The sequence below is a fragment of the Nasonia vitripennis genome, chromosome 4 (assembly GCF_009193385.2).
Source record: "Nasonia vitripennis strain AsymCx chromosome 4, Nvit_psr_1.1, whole genome shotgun sequence".
Taxonomy (NCBI): domain Eukaryota; kingdom Metazoa; phylum Arthropoda; class Insecta; order Hymenoptera; family Pteromalidae; genus Nasonia; species Nasonia vitripennis.
In genome coordinates, this window is record NC_045760.1 from 19,126,369 (window position 1) to 19,151,559 (window position 25,191).

Sequence of the window (25,191 nt, forward strand, 5' to 3'; positions counted from 1 at the left end):
TTTGTTCACAGTATATCTATATATCTTGGAGTTCAGCTTTAGGTTTCGACTACAATTCTGCAGAGCTCTGAAACGCGAAATTTCGTGTTGTTCTACCTGAACGTAAATTACGTGGGTAGTATACTCGCAACGACAAAGTTGTTATTTTTTATTATTTGTTTGTATTAAGAACTATAGTTCGAAATTATACGTTATTTAAGATTTTTGTATCCTTTCTCAACAATGAAACTGGATCAATGTATAAAAATATTTAGTACAATTGGGATTAGTGATAGCATTGTAGAATCGTTGTTAGGTTCGGTTGGAGGTTGTGGCCGTGGGGCCCGTGGTGGCCGGTGACTTGTAGTTGTGGTGGTCGTCACAGCTGATGATGACGATATGTCGTTCTATCGTTGCTCTTGACAGTTCGGCATGTCTTATAATCTCAAATATTTATTTGGTTTGACAGAAACTTTCCAAATCAAAATTACAACAAATAAGAGTATTGAGCAAGTGATCGAAATACGCTCCTAATCGGATCATTGTTTCGTAAAACATTTAAATCTTACACTCAAAATTGTAGCGAGAAGTGCAGAATTTCTAGTCATATGGCACCCAAGCAGCGACAACGCAATATTGTGAATTTAAAAAAAGATACTCCAAAGCGAGATGAAAAAAAAACGCTTTATAAGTAAGCTATTACATTTTATACTTTATTCTGTTTATTCTGCTATTGTAAAAAATTCAAGATTTTATTAACATCAGTAATAAACAATGCTATTGATTGTTACGTAGGCCTCATGAGAGGATTGAACATGTCACTACATCAGAAAATATTGATCTTCTATATCCTGGTGGAGATACAGCCTTTAAAATGTTATTCTGCATCAGATTTTGCTCTGCTATTTGGAGCAACATAACTGATTGTGATGAGACATACAATTACTGGGAACCAGTGAGTATTCTGTTTGATATACATTTAAAATATGCACAATTGAATCTTGTGAATAATTTTAAATATTTTTATAGGGTCACTTTCTTCTCTACAGAAGTGGCCAACAAACCTGGGAATACAGTCCACAATATGCACTCCGGTCCTATACGTACTTATTGATACACATGGTGCCTGCAAAGTTATATAGTTATTTTTTAGAACCAAATCCTATCAATGTATTTTATTTTGTACGCATTTTGTTATCACTAGTTTGTGCTTTGTCAGAAGTTTACTTTTACAAGTTAGTTTTCTCTTATTAATAATGATTACCATAAGTGTAATAGAATGTTTCTAATAAGGCTCTAATTTTTTTTAAGGAATATTTCAAGAGAATTTGGTATACATATTGCAAGAATGACACTTGCTTTTCTTATCTTAAGTTCTGGAATGTTTATATCTAGCGCTGCATTTTTGCCATCATCTTTTTCAATGTAAGTGAAGCTTTTTTAATTTCCTTGATTTAATACAAAGTAATATCGAGCTTATATTTTTTAATTAATTTTTGTTCTTTTTTATAATTTTTTTAGGTATTTTAGTACAATAGCCATTGCAGCATGGTACGGGCGCAAGTACGAACTCGCTATTTTTGCTACAGCAATATCAGCTTTACTTGGTTGGCCTTTTGCTGCGCTACTTGGGTAATTATTAAGCTATTTATTCTAAAAGTATTTGTTTACCAATAAAAATGTATTTTAAAAGAAAATATAATTTATGCTTTACAGAGTACCTATTGCAGTTGAAATGTTATTTAGAAGACGATATTGGATGAATTTTTTTAAATGGGTCATCATATCTGCTACTGTTATTCTGATACCCATGATTTGGATAGACTCTATGTATTATGGAAAATTAGTTGTTGCACCGTTAAATATTTTAATTTACAATGTTTTCACTTCTCATGGACCAAATCTTTATGGGACTGAACCATTTAGTTTTTACATTATGAATGGGCTGCTTAATTTTAATTTTGTTTTTATTGCTGCTCTTGTTACTCCAATATTTTTGGTAAGTACAGTATAAAATTAATTAACATTCATTGTTATTTTCAACAAAGCAAATAGGTTTATAAACCAATAATAAATTTACAGCTGTTGGATTATTATTTTGTTCCTTCTAAACCAAGACATAATCTATGCCTGCCTTACTATTACTCCTTGACTCCCATGTATCTATGGGTATTGGTTTTCTTCTTTCAACCTCATAAGGTGAAGTATTATTATTATTATTATTATTATTTTTTTACAATCAACAAACATGTACATACAAAAGTTATTAAATGCTTTTATTTTAGGAAGAGCGTTTTCTGTTTCCAATATATCCTCTAATTTGCTTAAATGGAGCTATCACAGTTGATGTTGTTCAGAAGTTGTATTTTTTTATTCTATCGAAGATTCGGAAAAGTAAAACCCTTTCTAGTCATTATTTGCAATATACAATGCATATCATGGTAACAGCAATAGTAGTATTTGGGTTCTTTGGATTATCAAGAACATATACCTTGTATAAAGGTAAATAATACTTTTATATGCATACTGCTATGAAACTAATTTTTTTACTGAATCAATTCATTTGTAGGTTACAACGCACCTATGGAGGTGATGGCAGAAGCTAATAAATTAGGAGTTAATGGACATTTACCAAAAGACGTTAACATTAACTTTTGTGTTGGCAAAGAGTGGCATAGATTTCCAAGCAGTTTCTTCTTCCCATCCAATAAGTAAATGAGAAGAATTATCAATCTGTATTCGATACTTAACTTTTCTTTGCAATTCATAATCGTTGTGTTTTAGCTGGCAACTGCAGTATCTGAAGTCCGAATTTAAGGGACAGTTGCCTCAAGCATTTTTAAATCATGAAAATGCAACTAGTATTGTACAGCCAAATTTCAATGATTTGAATGCAGAAGAGCCATCCAGATATGTGAGTACACAAGTACAATTACTAATAGATTCTTTACAATTAAATAAGTGTTTACTTACGCTATAATTTGAATTTTAGTTTGATGTTGAAAAATGTCACTTTTTATTTGATTTAGACCTTGGAAAGGAAACTATATTAGAACCGAATTATTCGAAGCAGATAAATCGGTTCACAATTTTGAAATCTGCGAAATTTTTAGACACAGCAAAGTGAGTTTTAGCTAAACATTTATCACTTTTTCGCATTATTGTCGGCTAATTTGATTGATATTTTAATATTATCATTAAATTGTCCATTCACTTTTTCAGCTCTCATTGGTTATTCCGTGCCTTCTACTTTCCGTTCGCATCTGACGAGTTTTGTAAATATGGCTCATACAATTTACTTCAAAGTTCAAAATTTAAATTATCAGTCAACAAGCAAAAAACATCGAAAATTTAATCTACTGCGTGCATTCCGTGAATCCAGCTGGATTGAACTGCTACCAAAATTACATTGTTTACAAAAACATGCGAGTGTAACTATCCATGTAATAATTTTAAAAAATACGTTTTATGTAAATAAGAAATACCTATAAGATTGGTGTATATATCACGAGCGACTTGCTGCCATTCCGAAATGATAATTCAAAGAATATGTTTGGGCACGAATGTGATGTTTTGCGTGAAACAAAAAGTATGTTGTATTTCGCGATGTGAAGTTTTCGATGTAAATATCGAATTTGGATTTTTGTAATGAGTATTTAATATCATAAAGTAATGAGTATATATAATTGTGATTCATACGGCTTTAAACTTTGCAAATTTGAAAACTTTATTGATACATCATATCAGAAAACGAATTTTTAAATTTGTATAAATGTCAAAAGGAATTATCATTATGTAGAAATAAATTATTCATAAAATATTTTTATTGTGTGATAAGAAAGCTATTGTTTCGTTCATTTTCATCGTCCTTATACCTCATGGTTTATTTTTCATTTTAAGAGACTTCGTGGATATTAGAAAAATTCTAAATCCCAAATTTTTATTTATTCCGATTATGTCTTTATTTTGAAGTTAAAGGATGTAAGTATCGAAGTTCTTAAAAATTCTTACAACGAAACGCAGAAATTTTTTTTGCTGCGGAATCCGCGAAAAGGTGCATAAATTATCCTGCTTCCGCAAGAAACAGAGCCTGAAATGACCTCTGTTGTAGAAAAAATTCGTTTGAATACCCAGTAAACGTGGACCGTGGAAGGTATATGGATTCAAACATTTCTATTTTAAGATGAAAAATACGCAAGTTATAATCGAGGCCCCTGAAAAATCGAAATGCACGGAATGAGATCAGGTATAGAGTTTTTCACTCACACGATAACATAATAATCACATTCGGATGCCAACGGCACGAATCGAGTTTATTACACATTCTTATAATTCGATTCAGAGTGATCGCGAGCATGACTTTACGCGCTATTTTTACACATTACACCAGGTCATCATGAGCTACAGGCAGTCCCTGAAAATTCGTAAAATTGAAATTTCAAAATCTCTGACAAAACGCGTAAAATCCCTCGACGCATTTTCGGCACGTCGACGGACCAATTAAGTTACGGCACTTCATCAAACCGAAAACCGTCAAACGGCGGGGGCGGCAGTTGCACACCGATATATACACGCACACACACATATATATATATATATATATATATATGTATTATACAGAAAGCGAATGTAAGAGGGGGCAGTATAGAGCTCACGTTGGCCGCAGATTCCACATATATATAGGTATATACTTACTCGCTCGCGCACGTCAGGCGGCGGCGGCGGCGGCGGCCAACCTGTTTGCGGGTCTTATTATTCGCGGCGATCCTTGTCAGTTCGACTCTCGGCTTTCCGCGGGACAGCGCTAGCTCTCGCTCGGCGCACCTACGTTTATTATCATGTTTTGGTAGGTCGTACACTCTCTCTCTCTCTCTCTCTCTCTCCGAGTCTCTGCAGGAATATACTTACTGGCATACTTCGAAGAGCAGTGTGTTCCAGTGCTACATTAGTTGCATAGTGCTTGATGGCTCGTTTTATTCTGTGTCTTTTGCGCAGGTAAGCAGGCGGGTCAGTGCGCGACACACATACACACGCACACTCACACAGATGTCTAGTGCGCTGTGTGTAGGCGAATGAGAATAAGTATACAACGGCCACTACTCTTGCTTCAGAAGAAACGAGTCGTCGCGTGGAACCGTCGACGACCATACAGCGTGCATAATATAATAAAACGCACAGGGGTAAGTAAACAAGCGCTCGCGGACAGCTGTACACACGTTGTGCAGAGAGAGAGAGAGAGAGAGAGAGAGAGAGAGAGAGAGAGAGAGAGAGAGAGAGCGAGTAAGCGTAATTAAAGGGCTATAGCGCGCGGCAGTTCAAGGTTATAAAATATACAAAAGGTGTATATGCGTAAGTATGCGCAAGCGAGGATATTTCGTCTTTCGTGACTCTCTCGGGAATGCTCGCGCTTGCTCTCTCGCGCGCTAAAATAACGTGGGCGCGGTGTTGTACAATATCTAGCAGTCGGCGGCTTTCTGCTTCTCTTATATGGTGTGTCCTCTCGTGTGTCCGCAGAGAACGTGTGTAACACCTCTAGCCATTAGCCGCGATCATGCAGGAAAAGGGACAGAGCGACAGGCTCGAGCCGGCGGAACTGGTGGGCTTGGTGGCGCGTTCGGCCGAGGGAACCGCCGCCAAGGGCATGCCGATCAAGGGCCACGAGGATCTCTGGGTCGACATCCAGGCGAACACCTTCAGGAACTGGGTGAACGAGCATCTCAAGCAGTCGGACAGAGGACGGGAGTGCGGACCGGTGCTCGACTTGGCCGACGACTTTAGGGACGGCACGAGGCTCTGCGCGCTCGTCGAGATACTCACCTGCAAGCGGCTGGCTAAGTGGAATCCCAACCCGGTCAACCAGCATCACTACCTCGAGAACGTATCCACTGCGCTCAAGGCCGTCGAGGCCGACGGGGTCAAGCTCGTTAATATCGGTGAGTTTACCTTCTTTCTTCCTCGAATTTTAACACGAGAATGATATCAGCTGGTACTTATAATCTGCCCATTGGCAAGTTGTGAGAGTGCCGGTGACGCGATTTTTTTCCCACTGGTGCGTCGACCCCCCTTCGTGAAAGTAAGTAATAGCCGATCTATCGGTTCTCGCCCATTCCTATTCTTTTTTCCTCTCTGCCTCTGAGAAGTATCATTAAGCGGCGTGTGTCCGGAAGTCTCGACTTGCGAAACACCTCATATTTTCTTTCCTATACTTGCTTCTCTATTGTGTATATATACATATATTGCGTTGCATTGTACATTGTAGTGTTGCATTACGCGTCGTAGGCTGTCTTGTCTCTCGCGAGTGACGGCAGAGCTATAATTTTAGTTGCGACTTAAATCTTTACTACTGCATAAGTATAAGTATTGTATATCCGCTCGGAAATTTGCACGATTGCTTCTTCGAGCTAAAGATATCAAAGCAGATATAGCTGCGGAGATTTCAACGCTCGTGCGGGTGGCCTCTCCACCAGGATGTATTTTGCTCCGAAATATCGGCGTTCGACTACGTGTCATATACATCCGAATGTTGCATACTAATTTTATCAGAAAAACGCGGGTTCTACTGCATTGTTTCCATCCAAGTAATTTTCATGAATTTCGAGTTTTTCTGATTCTCAAACAATCAGTTGTATACACTCTTGAATCGTCACCAATTAAAGTCAGATTACACATCTGCTCTAATAACATACCAACGAGGCTTGGACGCCTCATGTTTGATTATTAAAGCGAATTGTTTATCCTTACACGTTGAACATTCTTTTAGTATTATGTTATGTTACGATTTATTTCCGTTTAATTTTGTAGGAAATCGAATTTAAAAAAATTATTTTAAAATGACTCAAAAGTATATAGCGTTGTCTACGAAAAGTGTTATTTAATATTCTTATATACTATATACACATTATACTCGCTAGAGAAGTCGTGTGTTTTTTATCGTCGAATACCGTTCAGTATTATTCAATAATAAATTACCTTTTCCCAGCGCTTCGAATTAATTTTTATGTCTTAGTTGACGCTGCTTTCCTATATTGTTTATGATACATTTCTAATTATGGCAATTTTGTTTCTATTACAAGGCAATGTGGACATCGTCAACGGTAACCTCAAGCTGATTCTCGGTTTAATATGGTCACTCATTGTCAGATACCAAATAGGCAAGTCCAAATTCCCACCGAGGAAACTCATGCTCTCGTGGCTCAAGGTTAGTGTGAATAAATCTTGTCGACGTACAGACAAATGTATTATTATTTTTTCTTGTTTTTCAACTTTTATCTATAATCCTAAGTAGCGAAATCACTACAGTGTCAATTAAAAAATGATTTCTGCGTAAAAAAAATGACGTTCGTAATTAAGGAGCTAAATTGAATGTTGCACGCGCACTTTATTCCCGAAAGTAAAATTATTATTTTCAAACTAACGCTATCTATTTCTGTATCCAAGGCGGTTCTACCAGAATGCAGAGTGAACAATTTCACGACGGACTGGAATTCCGGTGTTTATCTGAGCGCACTGCTAAATTACTGCAAACCTGGACTCTTCCCGCACTGGCGTCAACTTGATCCCAATGACAGGTATCCGCAGCGACTTTCGACGTTTTGTATATTACTATTATACCAAGAAAATAAATGCTTATTTTTTTTATGAAATTTATTTTTAAGCGTCTACAATTGTCGGAAAGCTATGGAGATATCAAAACGAGAATTCGACATTCCCATGGTTCTGCAGCCCGAGTATCTCGCTTCCCCGTATTTGGATGAGTTGTCCGGTATGACTTACTTGTCGTATTTTATGAAGGAAGGCTCGCCGGGTTTTCACTCTACACTTCGATGGGTTAATTCTCAACTTCCACACAGTCCAGTCAGAAATTTTACAGTGAGTAATCACGTTTAATAATACGTTCGAAAATTATCGTTATGTTATCTGAAAAATTGTTGTAAACGTTAGCGAAACATCACAGTTTAAAAATCCAATATGCGATTTTTTTATATTATATTAGTAATCGGCAGTGCGCCAGTTCAGTAAGGTTTTCATTGTGAAACACTGAAATTATTCTCCGATAATTATAGCATTATCTTCATGTAATTTCTGTTCATAACAACTATATAGACAGACTGGAACGACGGCAGAGCGCTCTGCAGCATCGTTAGAAATTTGGGAGGACCTGCTCCAGCCTACGATAAAATTGACACGAGCCCGTTATCATGGGAACATAATTTACAAATGGGTACTGTATACTTTAGATGTATATATATATATATATATATATATATATATATATATATATTCTATCATAAATTTTACAATTAAAAGAAAATTCGACATCGATTCCTATAGGTATTGACGGAGGAAAAAAATTGGGTGTAGAACCATTGTTGAAAGCAAAGGACATGGCAGATCAAAACGTCGAACATCTTGGTGTCATGGCCTATGCAGCTTATTTTCAGTGGGTCAAACCTCGGCCGCAAGTGAGTGAACAAGTTGCCGTACATATCGACAGCACGTCAGCAAGAGTTCACCAACCAGTGAGTAGTTTTACTTTATAAATCTAGTATTACATACCTATTTAGTATTCCAAACTATGATGTTGTGATTTACTTATTTTTTATTTTTACTTTTCAAAGGCCTACTTTAAACTGGAATTATTATCCAAAGAGGTTAATACGAGAGACGTTCGTGGTGAGGTAATCGGCCCCAGCGGTTGCATGGAATGCAGACTGTCGTGGAATGGAGCTCATGGGAAAGGAACTTTCGTTCCAACTGAAGTCGGAATGCATAAAGTACGTGAATGGTTCATTTGAAAACAATAAAAGTAATTAATATTTATGCAATCGTCTCGATGCACTCACAGTAACGATTCTTTGTTGGAAATATTTAAAGTTGATGGTGTACAATGATGGCGAACTGTTGAATGGATGTCCTTATTATTTCCGAGTTCATCCTCCGCTTACCAAAATCAAATCACCAGGCATGGACCCCTGCGCAATAGGATCCATTGTCGAAGTTCTAGTCAATAGCTATGGTAGGCTTTGCATTCAAATAATGGCTTATTATTAAATATACATAAGTTTTTGAATTAAAATATCAATGACTCAATAGGAACTAGTCAAGAGGGCATCAATGTCACGGCATGGTCGCCAGCAGGTCGTGCCTTGAGTTGTCCAGTGAGGGAAAATGACGGAGTGCACGTAGCTACATTCCAACCGGACGAAACCGGCGAGTGGAGTATAGCCATCACACATAAGGGCGCGCACATACAGGGTGGCCCGTTTACCTGTTTTGTCTTCGACCCTAATGGAGTTCAACTGCACGACTTGGACGGCGCGATACCAGGCCAGTCGTTTGCCTTCACCGTCGATGCCACCAGCACAGGTGGCCTCGGTGACATTGTCATTGACATCGTCCATGATAAACAGTCCGTTCCTCACTTCATTCAAGAGTTGTCACACATGAACTACCGTGTCTCATTCGTGCCACGCGATCTCGGAAAGTATCGAGTCTACGTATACTTTAATGGTTCAGATGTTCGAGGTTCGCCTTTTTCACTTCGAGTCGGAACTTCGCGAGGCTCTCGGCGCTCCAGGGAGTCATCCCATGCAGGTAGTTTGGAAAGATCTAACATCGCATCTTTGGAGCGAAAGAGAAATGGACATCATACTCCGGATAATGGTTCTACTCCCACTGCCCTGAGATCTCCGGTGTACAAAAGTCCCTCGCCATCTTCTTACACAAGTACCTATAACAAAACTTTCGACAGAGTGAATAATCATCATTCATCGACAAAAAATTCGCACAGTCCGCCATTGATCAACGAGAGGAAGGATACATATGCTACCAATATGTATAATCAACTCCACAATAAATCACCTACTTGGTCTAGTCCGAACTTTTATGATCGATCTAAATCACCCAGTATGAGTCCTAAACCCGGAGATCAAGATCACCACAAATTCCATAGCAATAGGCGGGGATCGACCGAGAATGGCATTATAGATACGAGCAGTAATGTTAAAGGTACTTATGTGTGTGTGTTTTTTTAACTTCATACCAATATAGATTACGAATAATCTGTAGTACATGAATAATAATTATTTCAAAGAAGTTCTTGAATTCTTTTAGAAGTTTAGTACTCATTTTATTGTTTTGCATCGCGTTGTAAAAATTATTACTTCATAAAATTATTATCACAATATAGTGGGTTATATTGCATAGCTTTGCAAGTAATATTGTCGTAATAATTGTCGATTGCAGTGTCATCGATGGTTGGAGGTTCAGCGAGGCGTGACTCTTGGGATGCAATAGCAAAAACGAAGTCGCTTCTTTCCTCCAACAGCCTTGAATCTCTTGCGAACCTGGCAAACGATTCTTTGACTATCGATAATACGAAGTCGACGACCACGAATAATGTCAATGAACAGATAACCGAGAACTATACTCAGAACTCATCTTCAAATTATTCTTCGTTAAAAAAGTTTTCTAGTTCTGAATATAATTATTCGCCCAAAGTGAATAATGACTCCTTGTCTAACTCACGAGGGATTTTGAAAAATAAAGTTCATAGTACGTTAGGATTGGATACCACTGATACGATGGGTAGGTCTGCAGCTGCAGAATCATCGGCTACGACAACGACGACGTCAACGACGACAACGATGAAGACGATACAAGAAAAACAGCAATATCTTAATAGCGATTCTTCATTTTTGCGTAATTCATTCGGCCATGATAAGTTGGTGTCTGGAAGTGCATTAGAAATGCTAGCGATTCATCGACCAACTTCCTTCATCCTTGATAGTAGCTTGGAGGCAAGCAAAATAGCTGTTATAGTTACTGGTAATTAACTGATGATTATTATTATTTTGTTTTCAAATAAGCAAAAAAATATATCCAATAGGTTGATAAATAATGAATTTCTTGCTTAAATTTTTTTAGGACCAAATGGCAGACCTGTGCCTGTGCAAAAGTCGACTCTTCAAGGCCAAACTTACACTGTAACAGCAGATCAAGTTGGAGAACATACTATTCAAATTCTCTACAATGGAAAACATATCAAGGGTTCACCATTTAGGTTTGTTTTGTACAAAATCTTGTATTAATTTTGAGTATCCTATAAATAGCTTTGTGCATAAATTATCAATATAATATTCAAACTCATTTATACTATTACCTTGTAAAAACAAAATTATACATTTTCTAACAAACTTGTAATCATGCAAAGAAAAAATTTGCTTAAGATATGAGATTTACGAAAAAATGTTGCTGTCTAGAAAATATAAAAATCAAGTTTGCGTTAGAGTAAAAAGGAATTCAACAATGATCTTCTTATGTTGCAGGTCTCAAGCTTATAATTCTAAAGCTATTCAAGTTGGAAGCATTCCTAATGGCGTAGTTAACGAACCCGTGGAATTTGAAAGTAAGCAAATAAACAGAAAAATATCTGTCTACGTTTTGCTTTTTATAATAATTTTTATAAATATAGAAAGCTTTCCTTTCTTTCATCAATTTCATTCATTCTAATTTCATTTTTTATATTCCTACATTTTATTAAATTATAAAATTACCGTAAATTTCGTGTTACAAATTCGTAAAACAAATTGAATTTGCTATATTACATATTTTTGCAGTCGACGGCTCGAGAGCAGGCTCCGGTAATTTGGAGATACTCGTGAATGGCGGACACGTCACAAGTTTCGTGAGGACGCTCAGCAGTCAAAGATTTTTGGCATCGTTCGTGCCTCACGAGGCCGTCACACACTTGGTCGAGATGACTTTCAACGGCGAGTCTGTACCCGGTAGGTCGCATTTCTCTTCTGTCGCTGCACGCCAATAACTCAAGCCACTAACTCTAACTCTTAGCTAACTTTATTTCGAATTAAACTGTTGGCGCATTATTCCTTTACGGCCCGTGTAAAGATCTGCATTTTGCTCTGAAACGATGGGAAAAAAGTGAGGTAGTAGCTGCTGCGGGTCATTGACATGCGCGATTTCACGCGAGTGCGCTTGTTTATTGTTCCATTGACCTGGATCTTCCGAGTGTGAGCGTCCACACAGCTGATCCCAGCAGCTTTTTGCTCGTTTCGCGCGTTTCCTACGCGTTTTCTAAGATGCCGTTTCATTAAGATACCTAGAAATTTATAGTTTTTGATCTGGAATCCGAAAGGCGGCTTATCAAACAATCGAATCTCTTACAAGTATCAAGATTAAGGACGCGTCCGCCGCATCGTCGGCTGAATCTTAATGGTCCGCCTCTGCTAAAATCTGTTTCGATTTTGCGTCGAACCACCTGCTTATTTGGTGTACGAATATATTTCGTAATTTCATCGAAAATTATCAAGATTCCATAAAAGTTGTTAGTATTATGCAAGCATCGATTCGCATTCCAGAAAGTTTTGCTGCTTCTTGACATTAACTCATAGAAGTAATCTGTGTATAATTATTTTCAGCCATGCGAAATTCTTCATTTTATTACATGACAGGTGAAAGAAGAAAGTGCTACAATGAAACAATCCGTAACCTACGACTGTATCTTTTTACAGTATGACACGCACACGTACAGCTCGAACTATACCTCTCGGGGAAAAGTTTCCTCTGGAATTCAAATTTGCGTACTAATAGAAAAGTGCGTTTATGCAGTAAAATGCAAAACGCTCCATATTCAATAAAAAAAAGTTACACCGAGGCATTACAAAGTAAAATAAGAGCATTAAGGGAGCTACTATCGTCGACTTTTTGCGCCAATTCGCAAGACGGAGCATACAGATTCGGTCGTTCCTCGTGCGCGCAAGCGGTAATCGCCAGTTCAGCTGAGCAATAAGTTCGCAGACTCCAAGCAAACAATTTTTCGCGTAGAATACATTGTAATATACAGACGAGTCGATTAATCGGATTCCATCGAGACACAGTTTTCCAAATAACAATAAATAATTGTGATGAAAAGTAGGCACGGCGCGCGCCTGGGATGGAATGAAGAAGGAAGGAGAGTGAGAGAGCGATCGAGTCCATGAATGGCGCAGTGTGTGAGTGCGTATGCGTGTGGAGGTATCTACGTACGTATATACTTAATACCTACGCTGCGAGAGAGCGAAGGAATGAGAGAGTGGGAGAGCCGGGAGCAAGAAAGTTGGCCACAAGTAGAACTGGATGCCAAAAGAGGAAAACTCGGATTTGAGAGTCACTGGCATAGATGTGTTGGGCTCGCGATGCGGGAAAGCAGAGCCGTATACCTGCGCAAGTCCCTTATGCATTTCACTCCGACGTCGTGTACGTTTGTTACACACGCACACACACACACACACACGCACACGCACACATACACACATACATATTTCGTGACACTTATCGAGTCACGCAGTAATGTGCAAAGCGACTCGCTCGCTGTGTAGATGATTGTCGGAGGAATGCGCGAGGAAAAGGTAGCCGAAGCAATTAGGCGAAAATTTCGGAAGACGATGCACATTTTTCGAAACTTGACCTATTATTAGCCTACTAACACGCTTTCACCAATAACCGAGCGTCGTTTTATCATAAAGACACAGTCACAGAGAGCCAGCCCTGGGTGTGTGTGCGAGTGTGTCTAGCTGCAGAGACACGTGATGATGCGACATTCCTCTATCCTGATTACCCCCGCGCTCGCGAGTTTGCGCCGAACGGTTATCGGAATTCCGCTGCACATCTCGCCTCTCTCGAGGATGCTCTCCAATTAGGTTTCGCTTTAATTTTTCTCAGTTCTGCGCTCTTGTACAAATATCCGCCACGCGTGCCTATAATCTAGATCGTATCGAAACAACGCGAGTGTTCGATTTGCAGCATGTTGATATTTCATACAGCGCTATACGAAAAAAGAAAACTTTGACGATCGATCCCGAGCACATCCCGCAAGGATACGCACGCAAGAGCGCAAGGCAAGGCGGCGCTCGGGGATCCGCGCGCGCTCGGCCCGTCCCTGAGCTCCTGGGCCCCTCTCTCCTCGATAATCTCCGGAGGTGGCGGTTAAGGCCTCTCTGGCATCGCAGGCTCTCTCGGCTAGCGGTTACCAGTCTATAATACGTCGCTCTCGGCGGAGCGAGAAAATCGCGATCTGCTGACGTTACAGCCGATCCCGCGCCGCGTTTCTCGGTTCTTCCTCGCTTCTCGACGACGACGTTCGGTAGAATGCGCCGCGGTCCTCCGGAATTCGACGCGCCTCCTCGGAAAACGCCGACCCGCTTCTGACCCGATCTTTTTTTTCTTCTCCTCCGTGCACCGCGCGCGTTCGGCTTTTATTTTCAGCTAGTGCCTCTTGGGTCCGGCAGAACTGCTGGCTGGTGGTCTACAAGGTATACGCGCCAAGTTTTTCTCTCATTCTCTCTCTCTCTCTCTCTCTCTCTCTCTCTCTCTCTCTCTCTCTCTCTCGCTCGCTGTGCGGTGATCCGCGATTGGTCGGGACAAGTGCATCTCCGCGTAATTTTATCCACCAGCCCGGTGCTTCTTCTCGCGAGTTTCATGGCAGGGTGTTTTTTCCCACGTTCTCGGTTATATTACACGCCGGAGAGAAGCATTGTGAACCTTGTGCGCGCGTATGACATACTTTAGTGGAATCGGACACACCTTCGCCGGTTGTGTTCTCGATACCGGTTGTGTGTGCTTCGACGACTTGATGTGTCTTATGTACGCTGTATTTTGTGAAATTTCCAAGGCGTTTTTTCCTCGAATAAGAGAGGATGCAGCACCTGCGCCGCGCGTTATGAAAGTCTACATCAGCGAGTGCTATATCGATGTAATGGGAAGTTGAGAAACGCGAGGACGCCGATATGTGTCCGGAAAACTGCGAAATACGCTCCAAGACTTTTTTATCAGTTTGTTTAGACAGTTTTTCAAATACGACACATGTGCCGTGGGCATGTTCGCGGTACAAATAAATATGCACGGCACATCTCGCTCGCGTATACGCTTTGGCTTTCGTTCCATCAGCTGACATTAGCATGTCATTAATTTCGCTGTCTCTAACGGTTCCCCGCGAGTGGCTTATAGCTTTCAAGACGATCGATTTTTTTCTTTTAGTTTTTAGTTGAAATGCGCGATGCCGTAATAGTCCATTGCGTTACACTCTACTGTTGAAAGTTTATACGCGCTATGCAAATCGAGTTGACAAAAAACGTTTAATAACAGCAGTGCCTTTGAGGACCGGTGATGTACTTTTCAAAGTATTACACAGTCTTTGGTTCTTCGCATACAGGTGTCAAATGTAGGAAAACTGTGTACCCGGAGTAAGCGATCTGAGCGCACATACTCGGGTATTGTATTCAATTACTCGTATAATAGTCGGCGGCTGGTGTGCGTTTGATCAAACAGTGACTGATATATTTGGTATACAATGCCCACACCGGAGCCGAGTTATCGATCTCTCGTCGTTGAGACTTTTTCAATTCCCTGCGCTTTGCAATCGGAAGTATGAATACACACTTTTGTTCTGGCGAAATGGAAACGCTCCACTGTTTTCGCTTCCACTTTTTTTGCGTTTTCGAAACTTTTTCCGCGTATACCCCCTACGGGATTTGGTCGTTAAAAAAAAACATCATCGAAGCGTAATTTGGCTTAACGGAAAAGAGCGCGCTGAATTTAAATATCACGATAGAAGAACGCTTACTCGGTCCGCTGGGTTTGACTGGCAGGTGGTCGTTGCGAGAGACAGCACCTCTTTCTCTCTCGGCCTTATCTCTATAGCGGTGGAGGCGGTGCACGTGCCTGTATATGCAACGCATCAAAAGTTCGCGCACGTATTGCGCTGACCGTAGTACAGCGGGACAACCTCGGCGTCACGCGCGCGAAGACAGACTCTTTAATTACCCTGCTCGATCGATTTCTTAGGCGTATTTCGTAATTTAAAAATGCACGATTGTGAGACGGGTGAACTTTTAAAAATTTCACGATGAATGGTCGATGATAAATACACTTGCATGGTGTTATTTCCTGAAGGATTTAGAAATTGTGCGCATTAGAACGACATATTGAAGTCAATGAATTCAAGAATAATTATTGTACGAGCGATACAGGCTAAAAAAGCATCAGCGACTAACGGAACCTGCATGTTTCAGGATCACCGTGGAAGGTCGGCATAATGCCGAGCCCCAAGATGTCAGTGGTCGGGGACTCGGTCAGGCTCGTCCCAGCTGGTAGTCCCGCCGTCTTCGAGCTCTCGGCCCTCGGTTTCAGCAGCAACGAGATCCAAGTCCAAATTCTGAGTAAGTCAAGCCCCATAATTTTCAGGCGATCGCGGTGATAAAGCACAGGTCTCTGTATATCTATAAACATCTAAATTATGTGTTGCCACAGCGCCATCGAAGCGACAGATCGGCGCGCGTATCGACGAGGAGCCCAGTCGTACCGGCGAGTTCCGAGTGTCGTTTACGCCGCAGGAGGTCGGCAGTCACTTGGTCGAGGTGAGCATAGCCGGACAGAAGTTACCGGCTGGGCCACTCGTCGCCAAGGTCTACAACAGCAGCCTCATTCAGGTTACCGAGGTGCCGAGCGCCGTTGTTGGCCATGCCTGCCAATTCAGAGGTGGGTTCTTTGACGATTTTTTTTATGCCATCGATGGCGCGCCAAATGCGTCTTGGCTGCGAGTTGTAAATTGATTTTCGAGAAAGCTAGCGAGGTGAAAATGAGGGGAGGCGGTTTTCTTTGAGAAAGCTGCTAATGTGAATCGTCTGAATGGTACATCTCTCGGACAGTGTTGTTTATGATGGTGATTTGCATTATGCGTTTCACTGAGACTTTTGAAATTGGTGGTGATTAATTTCTATACCGTGAGTACAAACTCAACCTTTTTCGGTAATAATCGTGTATTATTGTGTACCACGGGAGCAAACCGGGGTCAGTAAACTCGCTATTCGATATTTTGTGACACATACTTACTGATTTTTCCAATTTATGCAATTTTGGGCACAATTCCCTGATAAATTTAAATTGCAGAAAGTATGCCAAGTTTAGGCTGTAGCAAATACAGTATCCTACGAATAATAATGTATAACGACACTCAACTGTTTCCAGTGGATGCAAGCGCGGCGGGCGAGGGCCAGCTGGAGATCTCGATAAACGAGGGCGAGGTGCCGAACCACGTGCAGGTCGTGGGCGGCGGTCGCTGCCTGGTCTCCTTCACACCGGAGGCGGCCAAGCCTCACTACATCGACATCAAGTTCAACGGCGAGCCAGTCCCCGGCTGTCCATTCGTCTGCCACGTGTCGGACACGAGTCGCGTCAGCCTCGAACTCGCTCATCTCGAGCTGCTCCCGGTCTCGGAGCCCGCGAGCTTCCACATGGCCGTCGACGGCAGCGGCAGCGCCGAGCTCGCCGTCTCCGTGCGCGGCCCCTCGAGCGAGCTGCCCGTCAAGGTCACCGGCGACATCCACACGGGCTTCACGGCCGAGTTCACGCCGCGCGAGGTCGGCGTCCACGCGGTCAGCGTCGAGTACAACGGTCACCCGGTCAACGGCACGCCCTTCCTCGCCAAGGCCTTCGACGCGGAGCGAGTCGTCATCGGGCCCGTGGGCCGGGCCAGCGTCGGTCAGGCCCAGCACTTTAACGTCGACGCCTCCCAGGCCGGCGAGGGCAATCTCGAGATCACGATATCCGCGCGCGGTCAGAACATTCCTACTCAGGTGACGCCCCAGGGCAACGCGCGCTTCTCCGTGGGCTTCGTGCCGTTCGAAGCCTGCGAGCACATGATCAACATCGCGTTCAACAAGCGCACCGTGCCGGGCTGCCCGATAATCGCGCGGGTAGCCCCGGACGCTCACGTCACGGTCAGTGGACAAGCGCTCAGCAGCGCACCCCTGGGCAGACAGAGCGCGCTCACACTCAGCAACGTCGCCGGTAGCTTGGAAGACTTGGAAGTTAACGTTGAAGGTGAAGACTTTGATTGATTGTTGTCACTCTTGTGTCTGTAACTCTGTGTTTGTAACTGTTTTTTTATTTTCTGTATTATCTAGTCGTACTTTTTGTCTGTCATTTTGTCTGTTGTTTTGTGTCTAGTCTCTCTCTGTGTATGCGTGTGTGTGTGTGTGTGTGTGTATGTCTGCGAATTCACAGTACACGCATTCTGATTGATTTTTTATGTCTTTTTATGTTGTACACACGATTTACGTTCTATTCTCCCCCGACACATCCCTCTATCTGTTCCAGGTCGGCCAGCTTTCAGACTACGACATTACTAGACATCTCTTGAACAATCTCACCTTTCGTTGTCCTAACCAAAACACTCGCGCAGTCTAACGGAAGCACAAGAACGAACTTAAAGCGGTGATGGGTATGGGTTAATCTTTCCCTATTAAACTATAGAATTGTACTTTATTAGCCGACTAATCTAGAATTAACTGTACTTACTATCCCGCACATTAACACATTAATCTCATCTCTGCTTATGTAAGCTTGTCGATTGTGTATACGAACATTTTGAATAATATGCACCTATCGAAATGACAATAGCGCTTAACGCACACACTTACATGCGAGATATACTTGGGAGGCGCAGTGTTTTTGGCGCTGCGCTGACTGCATGCTGCTATACTTATAATCTCGCCTCGTTCGCATCTACGCTCGTATATTTATGATGATGTATACAACTTCGCACTGAGCGCGCCTGGGTGCGAGCGTTCGAACGCGTGCATGTACATACAGTAATATCACGATAGAATGTAATACATTATAATAGATCCATACATTTATACGCTCATGTAATTCGCCCCTCTCGTTCATCGATTATAGTCTTTTCGCATACATACACCCCAACCCCTCTGTACTGCCTGTAAACTCTTTCAATTAATTGTACGGGCCTATGAGTAAAAATTATCTGGCAAACGAGACACATATAACAGGTGCTTTATCGAGACTCGTCCTCGTGCACGTCGACTAGTAATCCCGTAGATGTATCGAGTACCATGTTATATACACAAAATACAGCTCTCGTGCACGAGGGCGAGATCTCGAGAGTCGCGCGACAAATTAACGCTTGTATATAAACTCATATATAATTACGTATAACGATTCGCTTGGTCGTGCAAAAAACAAACGCCTCTTGCATTTGCGATCCGCGTTGAAACATGAGAGTCAGAGATTCGTCTCGGGCCAAGAGAAATCGAGAGATTATAGACACGTGCGTAATCGGGTCCTCCCATCGACGGCCTCCGATCGTCTCGATAAAAATGCTGACTAACAAAGCGCTGGACTTGGTAGGACCCAATGGACAGGCCGTACCGGCCCAGGTCACTGACAACAAAGACACGACGTGCACGGTGGCGTTCACGCCGAGGATCGTCGGCGAGCACCGGATCTCGGTCAGTCATCGCAATCTGCCAGTCCTCGGCAGTCCGTTCAGCTGCAAGGTTTACGACGTGTCCGCCATTAAGGTCAAGGATGCCAAGAAGGGTGTCATCGGATTGCCCGTCACTTTTCTCGGTAATTTCATGGCTTTCCTATTCTACGCTTTAATATGCGTTGCGATTACTGCAATCGACTTGGTTGCTAAATTAATCATGTCGCTTGAGCCAGACAAATCAGGTTTTAATAACCGAAGCATTCTTACTGATCAATGTGATTTTGCATCAAAGTGGAAACAAGCCAAGCTGGACCAGGAAATTTGGAGGTGACGGTGAACGGCGGTCGAGTGCCAACTTCCGCCCAGGCTCAAGGACCACACACGTATGCCATCTCGTTCACGCCACGCGAGCCTACCATTCACACGGTCGACTTGCGCTTCAACGGAGAAGATGTTCCCGGTAGTCCGTTCACTTGCCAGGTATTACTAGTTTCATCAATCATATAGTTCTCAGCTTACATAAAATTTTATCTCGTAGAAAAAATAATAATGTTGAAGAATATCTGAAATATTAAATTTATGGCTTCATGATCTCAGGTAACTGATACTGCTAAAGTCATCGTTACCGAAGCCTTGGAGAAGGTATCCGTTAACAGAGTTGCTAGCTTTGTCATCGAAGCCGATTCGACGCCGACGGTTGATGTTCTCGCTCCTACGCGAGAGAGTTTACCCGTGGAAATCGAGCAAATCGGATCTGGATCTTACTCTGCCGGCTTTACTCCTAAGGATGTTGGTGAGTGTCCAACGCGATCTAATTATTAAACGCATTTGCAGCTGTGTATAACATTCTTCTACTACTATGCATCTTTGAATTTATTAGGTGACCATAGCGTACAAGTAAAATTAAACGGAGCTCATTTGCAAGGTAGTCCCTTTCTTGTCAAAGCTTATAATGCAGATCAAGTGAAAGTCACTGACATCAACAGCGGAGTCGTCGGCAAGCCTGTGTTCTTCAGCAGTGAGTATTTTTTTATGTGTTCAAAACCTGAGAATACAGATCTTGTAAGGTGTTTGAATTCTAATCACGAAAATCTTCCAGTCAACGCTAGTCAAGCTGGAGCGGGAAATTTGGAGATCATCGTCGCAGTCAACGGCAAGAATGTGCCCAACTTCGTGCAGAGTGAGGGCAACGCCAAGTTCCGGGTGAATTTCAAACCCCAGGAGGCTGCCCTTCATAGCTTGAGCGTGCGTTTTAACGGAGAGCCAGTGCCGGGATCTCCGTTCACCTGCCAAGTTCTCGGTGCTGGACAGGCCCTTATTTCGGGTCACAATCTAAAGATGGCTGCGGTCAAGCAGCCCATAAGCTTTACCATCGATCCGCAAGCTTCATCGAGTAAGTGTGACGTTATCGTCACACCGCCTTCGAACATCGCTCTGCCGATCACCATAGAGCCACAAGATCTCAAGTATAAGATCACATTCACGCCCACTGAAGTTGGACGGCACAACGTAAGCGTACTCGTCGATGGTGAGTCGATCAAAGGCTCGCCATTCGCCTGCAATGTGTACGACGTCACTAAGGTTGGTTGAATCAGTTCATTGGGGGGTTTCATATTTTATGTTAACTACATTATTATTTTTTTTTGTTTTTCATGTAGAATTTATTAATTTATTAAACGTATTTAAATTTATTGTGTTATTTCGACTGCAGATACATGTATCTGGTTTGAGCGAAGCCTTCTTAGGTCAAGCAACAACTTTCACAGTGGATGCAGCTCAAGCTGGAGAAGGTACGCTTGAGCTCGTTGTGAGCACCGAAAACAATACTGTCAAAGCTGAAGTGGTAGCGTGCGCTCGAGGCTTGTACGACGTGACTTTTGTGCCTCAAACGTCAAGCACGCATTACGTGAATATCAGTTTCAACGACGATAATGTACCAGGTGTGTGAAATGCATAACATGATACCAATGGTTAGCATTACAATTTGTAGCATTTATTTTTTAATATATTTTAGGGAGTCCCTTCAAATGTCCAGTCATTGGAAGCATTTTAGATGGCCCTTCAATGATCAGGGTGGGAAATACCGCTTTTATGGATTTGGATATGGTCGGATTAAGTGGACCAATAACTGCTGAAGTAACAGGTAAATTTATATGAATATCTTAAGCAAACCTTGTTTGCTATAAAAAAGTATCCTAGAGTAGTCCCTAATGAAATGGCTTTTTTAGGTCCCGACGGAATAATCATTCCTTGTAATATGACAAAAATTGATTCTAATTTACATCGTGTAGAAATTAAAACGAGGAATGTCGGAACGTACAATGTTGTTTTTAGTCAGGGTTCCAAAATCATTAGTTCACAATCTCTTCAAGCTTTTGACCCTACCAAGGTTGTAATACAAGAAGTGTCCGATGCAGTATGTCATCGTCCAGGAACTATTTTCGGTTTGTATATAATTCATAGAATGACCATAAGTAGTTGGAAATTAAAAAGTGCACAACCGATATCTAATTTATCTTTATAAAGTTGTTGCACCGAAGGAAGCTGGTCCCGGAAAGCTCACAGTTAGCGTTCGTTCCGGAGGTGCTGAAGTCGACAGCCTAGTTCGAGAAAAAGACAATGGAATCTATGAAATCATTTTCCATCCAACCAGGACGGCGCCTCATCGAGTTCATATAAAATACAACGATGTATATATACAAGGTATTTACATTGTAAATATCTATACTAAATGGCTCACATTAAAAAGTCGATCGAAAGAACGTCTCCGTACGTAACGTCTATTTTGCATTGCAGGAAGCCCTCTTGAAGTAGCAGTGCGAGGCCCGACAGGAGGACGAGAAGTCACTGCCACTGGATTGGGTCTGTATCAATCCTGTATTGGCAAGGTCACGTCATTTTCTATTGAAACACTCGGACGTCCAGGAAAGGAATTTGACGTTGTTATAAGTAGTCCACAAGGTAATGCAGTACCAGTTCGCTGTTATCAGCATCGTGACGGAAACTTATTAGCCGAGTTTACAACGAATTCTGTTGGTATGTTGACCCCCTCCATATTATTATTCAAGCTAATTATTATTGTTGTTATCGACGTACATTTTTTTATTTTCTTGCACAGGAACATATAAAATTGATGTTCTGCACGGAGCTAAGCCTGTATTAGGTTCGCCATTTTTCTGCCAAGCATTTGATGCAAGTAAAATTAAGCTTCAAGAACTGGGACCTACAACTGTATCTGTTCATGATCATTTTGCCCTAAAAAGTACATATTTTTATATGATCTACTAATGATATGAATTCGACATAAACCACTTGATTATTTATTTCGTGACAATTTTAATTTTTAGTTATCAAAGCAGAAGCGGGAGTAGCAGAGCTGGACGTAGCAGCGACTAGTCCGTTGGGTCAAGAGCTGGCCATGCAAGTAAGACCGCTCAACGATGGAGCAGAAATGATTGAGTTCTCACCCAGCGTCGCTGGATCATATGTCATCAACGTCAGCTACGGGGGCTGTACGGTACCTGGCAGTCCCGTTGTAGTTGTAGCTGAGGCCGCTGGTCAGGCGCGTGCCAAGGGCCAGGGTTTAATTCAGGGTCATGTTGGTAAACCAGCCCATTTTCTCGTTACGGGCAGCAGAAGTCCACCCGCTGTGCAAGTCGACGGCCCTGATAGCGTTGCCAAGCCTACTGTGGAAGCTGGGCCTAATCCTGGAACCTGGAACGTTTCATACGTGCCTACTGAACCTGGACTCTTTGATGTTAGAGTCGTTTGCGCAGGGCAACAGCTTCCCGGTTCACCTTGGCATCCGAGAATTATTGACACTCGCAATCTTCGCGTTATTGGTATATACTTAAGAATTTATAAAATACTTGCAGACGTTTTGTTTGCAATAAAACGAAAATATTTGATCGTACTCTTGTGAACAGGTGGATGGAGTGCACTTTGTGATGAGCTTGGACGTTTAAAGATTGCGCCTGGTAACAAAATTAGTTTTGATACCTCCGAAGCTGGACCTGGAGAGTTAAGTGGACGAATTGACGATCAACCACTGAAATTTGAGATGACAACGAATAACAGACTGAAATTAATTATACCTCAGTTAGCTGCTGGAGAACATGGAATGGAAATTCTATTTAATGCTGTTCCCTTCCCTGGCGCACCAAAACTAGCCATCGCCCCAGAACTAGAAGTAAATAGAAAATTATTTACCATTATTTTAGTAATGATTAGCATTATTGAAATACAGTGTAATTTAATTTTTAGTAGGCGTGTATGCGATAAATACTACTTTGTTCTTTACAGTCTTCCATGTCACAGGATACAAGTAGGGTAATGTTAAGAGGCAGAGGCTTGACAGCAGCTAAGTGCGGAGAACAAGTCAGCTTTACCATTGACGGTTCGCAAGCTGGTACAGGAACGCCACAAGTTCAAATATTCTCACCTACAAGTGAAGTAGACGTATCCATACAACATTTAGGTAGGTTTGTTTGAAATCGAAACCATTTATAGCTGCTTTTTATTGAATTTATACTGAGATTCAATGTTAAAATATGTATGTATATTTTTTAATTTTTTTTTCTAGGAAACAATGTTTATCGAGCTAGTTACACACCATTTACGCCGGAACCTTTGCTAATGACAGTTTCATGGAATGGTCGGCAACTAAAAGGATGCCCGTTACAAATAAGCGTATCTAGTGCAGCTGATGCTACTCGCGTAGTCTGTTCCGGTCAAGGGTTAAAATATGGCGTTGTTGGACAGGAAATAAGAAGTTTTATAGACACAAGACGAGCAGGGCCAGGTATGGCATTTATTTAAAAAATTCGTATTGCATTTTTCACTAAAGTAGTCAAGTAATAATGCAATGGGTTTATAAACAGGCGAATTGACAGCTCACTGTGTCGGGCCGCATAAGGTGGCCTACTGTGAATTATACGATCATGGTGATGCGACTTTCACACTTAACGTCAAACCGCAAGAACCAGGAAGGCATGCTTTAACTATCAAATATGCTGGAGAACATGTAACAGGGTCACCATTTACGTTAAAGGTTTCCGGTGCGCCTGATGCATCTAAGGTATGTAGCTTAATCATTATTCATGCACAGTTATAGTGCAATTGATTTTATTGTATAATACTAACTAATATTTTTAATCGTTAGGTAAGAGTTTACGGCCCTGGAATAGAGCATGGCGTATTGGCGACTTTCCAGTCGCGATTTATCTGTGACACAAGGGGGGCTGGAGCTGGTCAATTAACAGTGAGAGTACGAGGTCCAAAGGGTGCATTCCGAGTTGAGATGCAGCGAGAAACTCAAAAAGACAGAATAATTTTATGTCGCTACGATCCGACTGAACCAGGAGATTATCGCGTTGAAGTCCGGTGGGCAGGAGTGCTTGTTCCAGGTTCACCTTTTCCCGTTAAAATAGTCGATACCCAAGATGAATTATTAATGTTAACACAAGTAAGCTTATTGTTTATATAATTAAATAAGTATATTCAAAAATATTAGATAGGTTTTTCTTGTACCTCTAAAGGGTATATAAAATCCTTTCATTATATATTTGAGAAATTTTGAATAAATTGAATATTTTTTACGCATTTTTTTAGGGCACTGACACTTGTACAACAGGCCATCACACTATCACGTCATGGCGAGGATCCCAAGCGATCTTATAAGGACATTAGTACAATATTGTTACTATGCCACAGAAAAACTAATAATATATATTTTATCAACTTGTATAAACGTTTATAATAAAAATGAATATCGTGAAAATGTAGCGAAATTTTGGAATTTATTTAAAAGAATAAAATTATATAACTTTCTTAAAAGAATTTATTTATTGAAGCCTTGATTGTGCATTTTTATATTGCTTTTTTATTTTGCTGACAAGCAAAATGAATTCAAGTTATAAATTGTATTT

The 25,191-nt window shown here is 41.4% G+C and overlaps 2 protein-coding genes and 1 long non-coding RNA gene across 9 annotated transcripts; 2 read left to right on the forward strand and 1 right to left on the reverse strand.

The window, feature by feature from the left end:
- The first annotated feature begins 12 nt into the window (after positions 1-12).
- Positions 13-3,799, forward strand: LOC100113941 (alpha-1,2-mannosyltransferase ALG9). 2 transcript variants are annotated; one of them, XM_001599130.6, is made up of 12 exons: positions 13-670; positions 775-934; positions 1,009-1,214; positions 1,291-1,404; positions 1,501-1,611; positions 1,696-1,978; positions 2,062-2,178; positions 2,265-2,481; positions 2,549-2,690; positions 2,764-2,893; positions 2,972-3,102; positions 3,202-3,799. In XM_001599130.6, the coding sequence occupies exons 1-12, from the start codon at positions 588-590 to the stop codon at positions 3,332-3,334; spliced, it is 1,827 nt and encodes a 608-aa protein (XP_001599180.2). In that variant the 5' UTR covers positions 13-587; the 3' UTR covers positions 3,335-3,799. The 2 variants fall into 2 exon arrangements, 1 of the variants encoding a protein (XP_001599180.2); XR_512057.4 differs by having other exon boundaries at positions 349-670; positions 3,009-3,102.
- LOC116417144 lies at positions 672-3,549 on the reverse strand. Its single transcript, XR_004227415.1, has 2 exons — positions 3,465-3,549; positions 672-1,105 (listed from the first exon to the last, which is right to left on the reverse strand). It is a non-coding gene; the product is annotated as an uncharacterized LOC116417144 (long non-coding RNA).
- Positions 3,800-4,716: 917 nt separating the features above from the next.
- LOC100113977 (filamin-A) lies at positions 4,717-25,047 on the forward strand. Of its 6 annotated transcripts, none has more exons than XM_031929928.1 (36): positions 4,722-4,825; positions 4,975-5,159; positions 5,494-5,912; positions 7,053-7,177; positions 7,417-7,547; positions 7,635-7,848; positions 8,083-8,200; positions 8,311-8,498; positions 8,598-8,753; positions 8,854-8,995; positions 9,073-9,987; positions 10,225-10,806; positions 10,906-11,041; positions 11,307-11,386; positions 11,598-11,765; positions 16,047-16,193; positions 16,285-16,512; positions 17,002-17,856; positions 19,183-19,404; positions 19,557-19,744; positions 19,862-20,057; positions 20,145-20,282; positions 20,364-20,845; positions 20,976-21,204; positions 21,279-21,407; positions 21,493-21,708; positions 21,791-21,967; positions 22,061-22,300; positions 22,383-22,526; positions 22,612-23,106; positions 23,191-23,453; positions 23,567-23,741; positions 23,847-24,065; positions 24,145-24,341; positions 24,426-24,728; positions 24,875-25,047. In XM_031929928.1, the coding sequence occupies exons 3-36, from the start codon at positions 5,531-5,533 to the stop codon at positions 24,941-24,943; spliced, it is 8,649 nt and encodes a 2,882-aa protein (XP_031785788.1). In that variant the 5' UTR covers positions 4,722-4,825; positions 4,975-5,159; positions 5,494-5,530; the 3' UTR covers positions 24,944-25,047. The 6 variants fall into 6 exon arrangements, 5 of the variants coding, with proteins under 5 accessions (XP_031785790.1, XP_031785788.1, XP_031785789.1 ...); XM_032599199.1 differs by having other exon boundaries at positions 4,758-4,974; positions 5,091-5,159; XM_031929929.1 differs by lacking the exon at positions 4,975-5,159 and having other exon boundaries at positions 4,730-4,825.
- Positions 25,048-25,191: the final 144 nt, after the last annotated feature.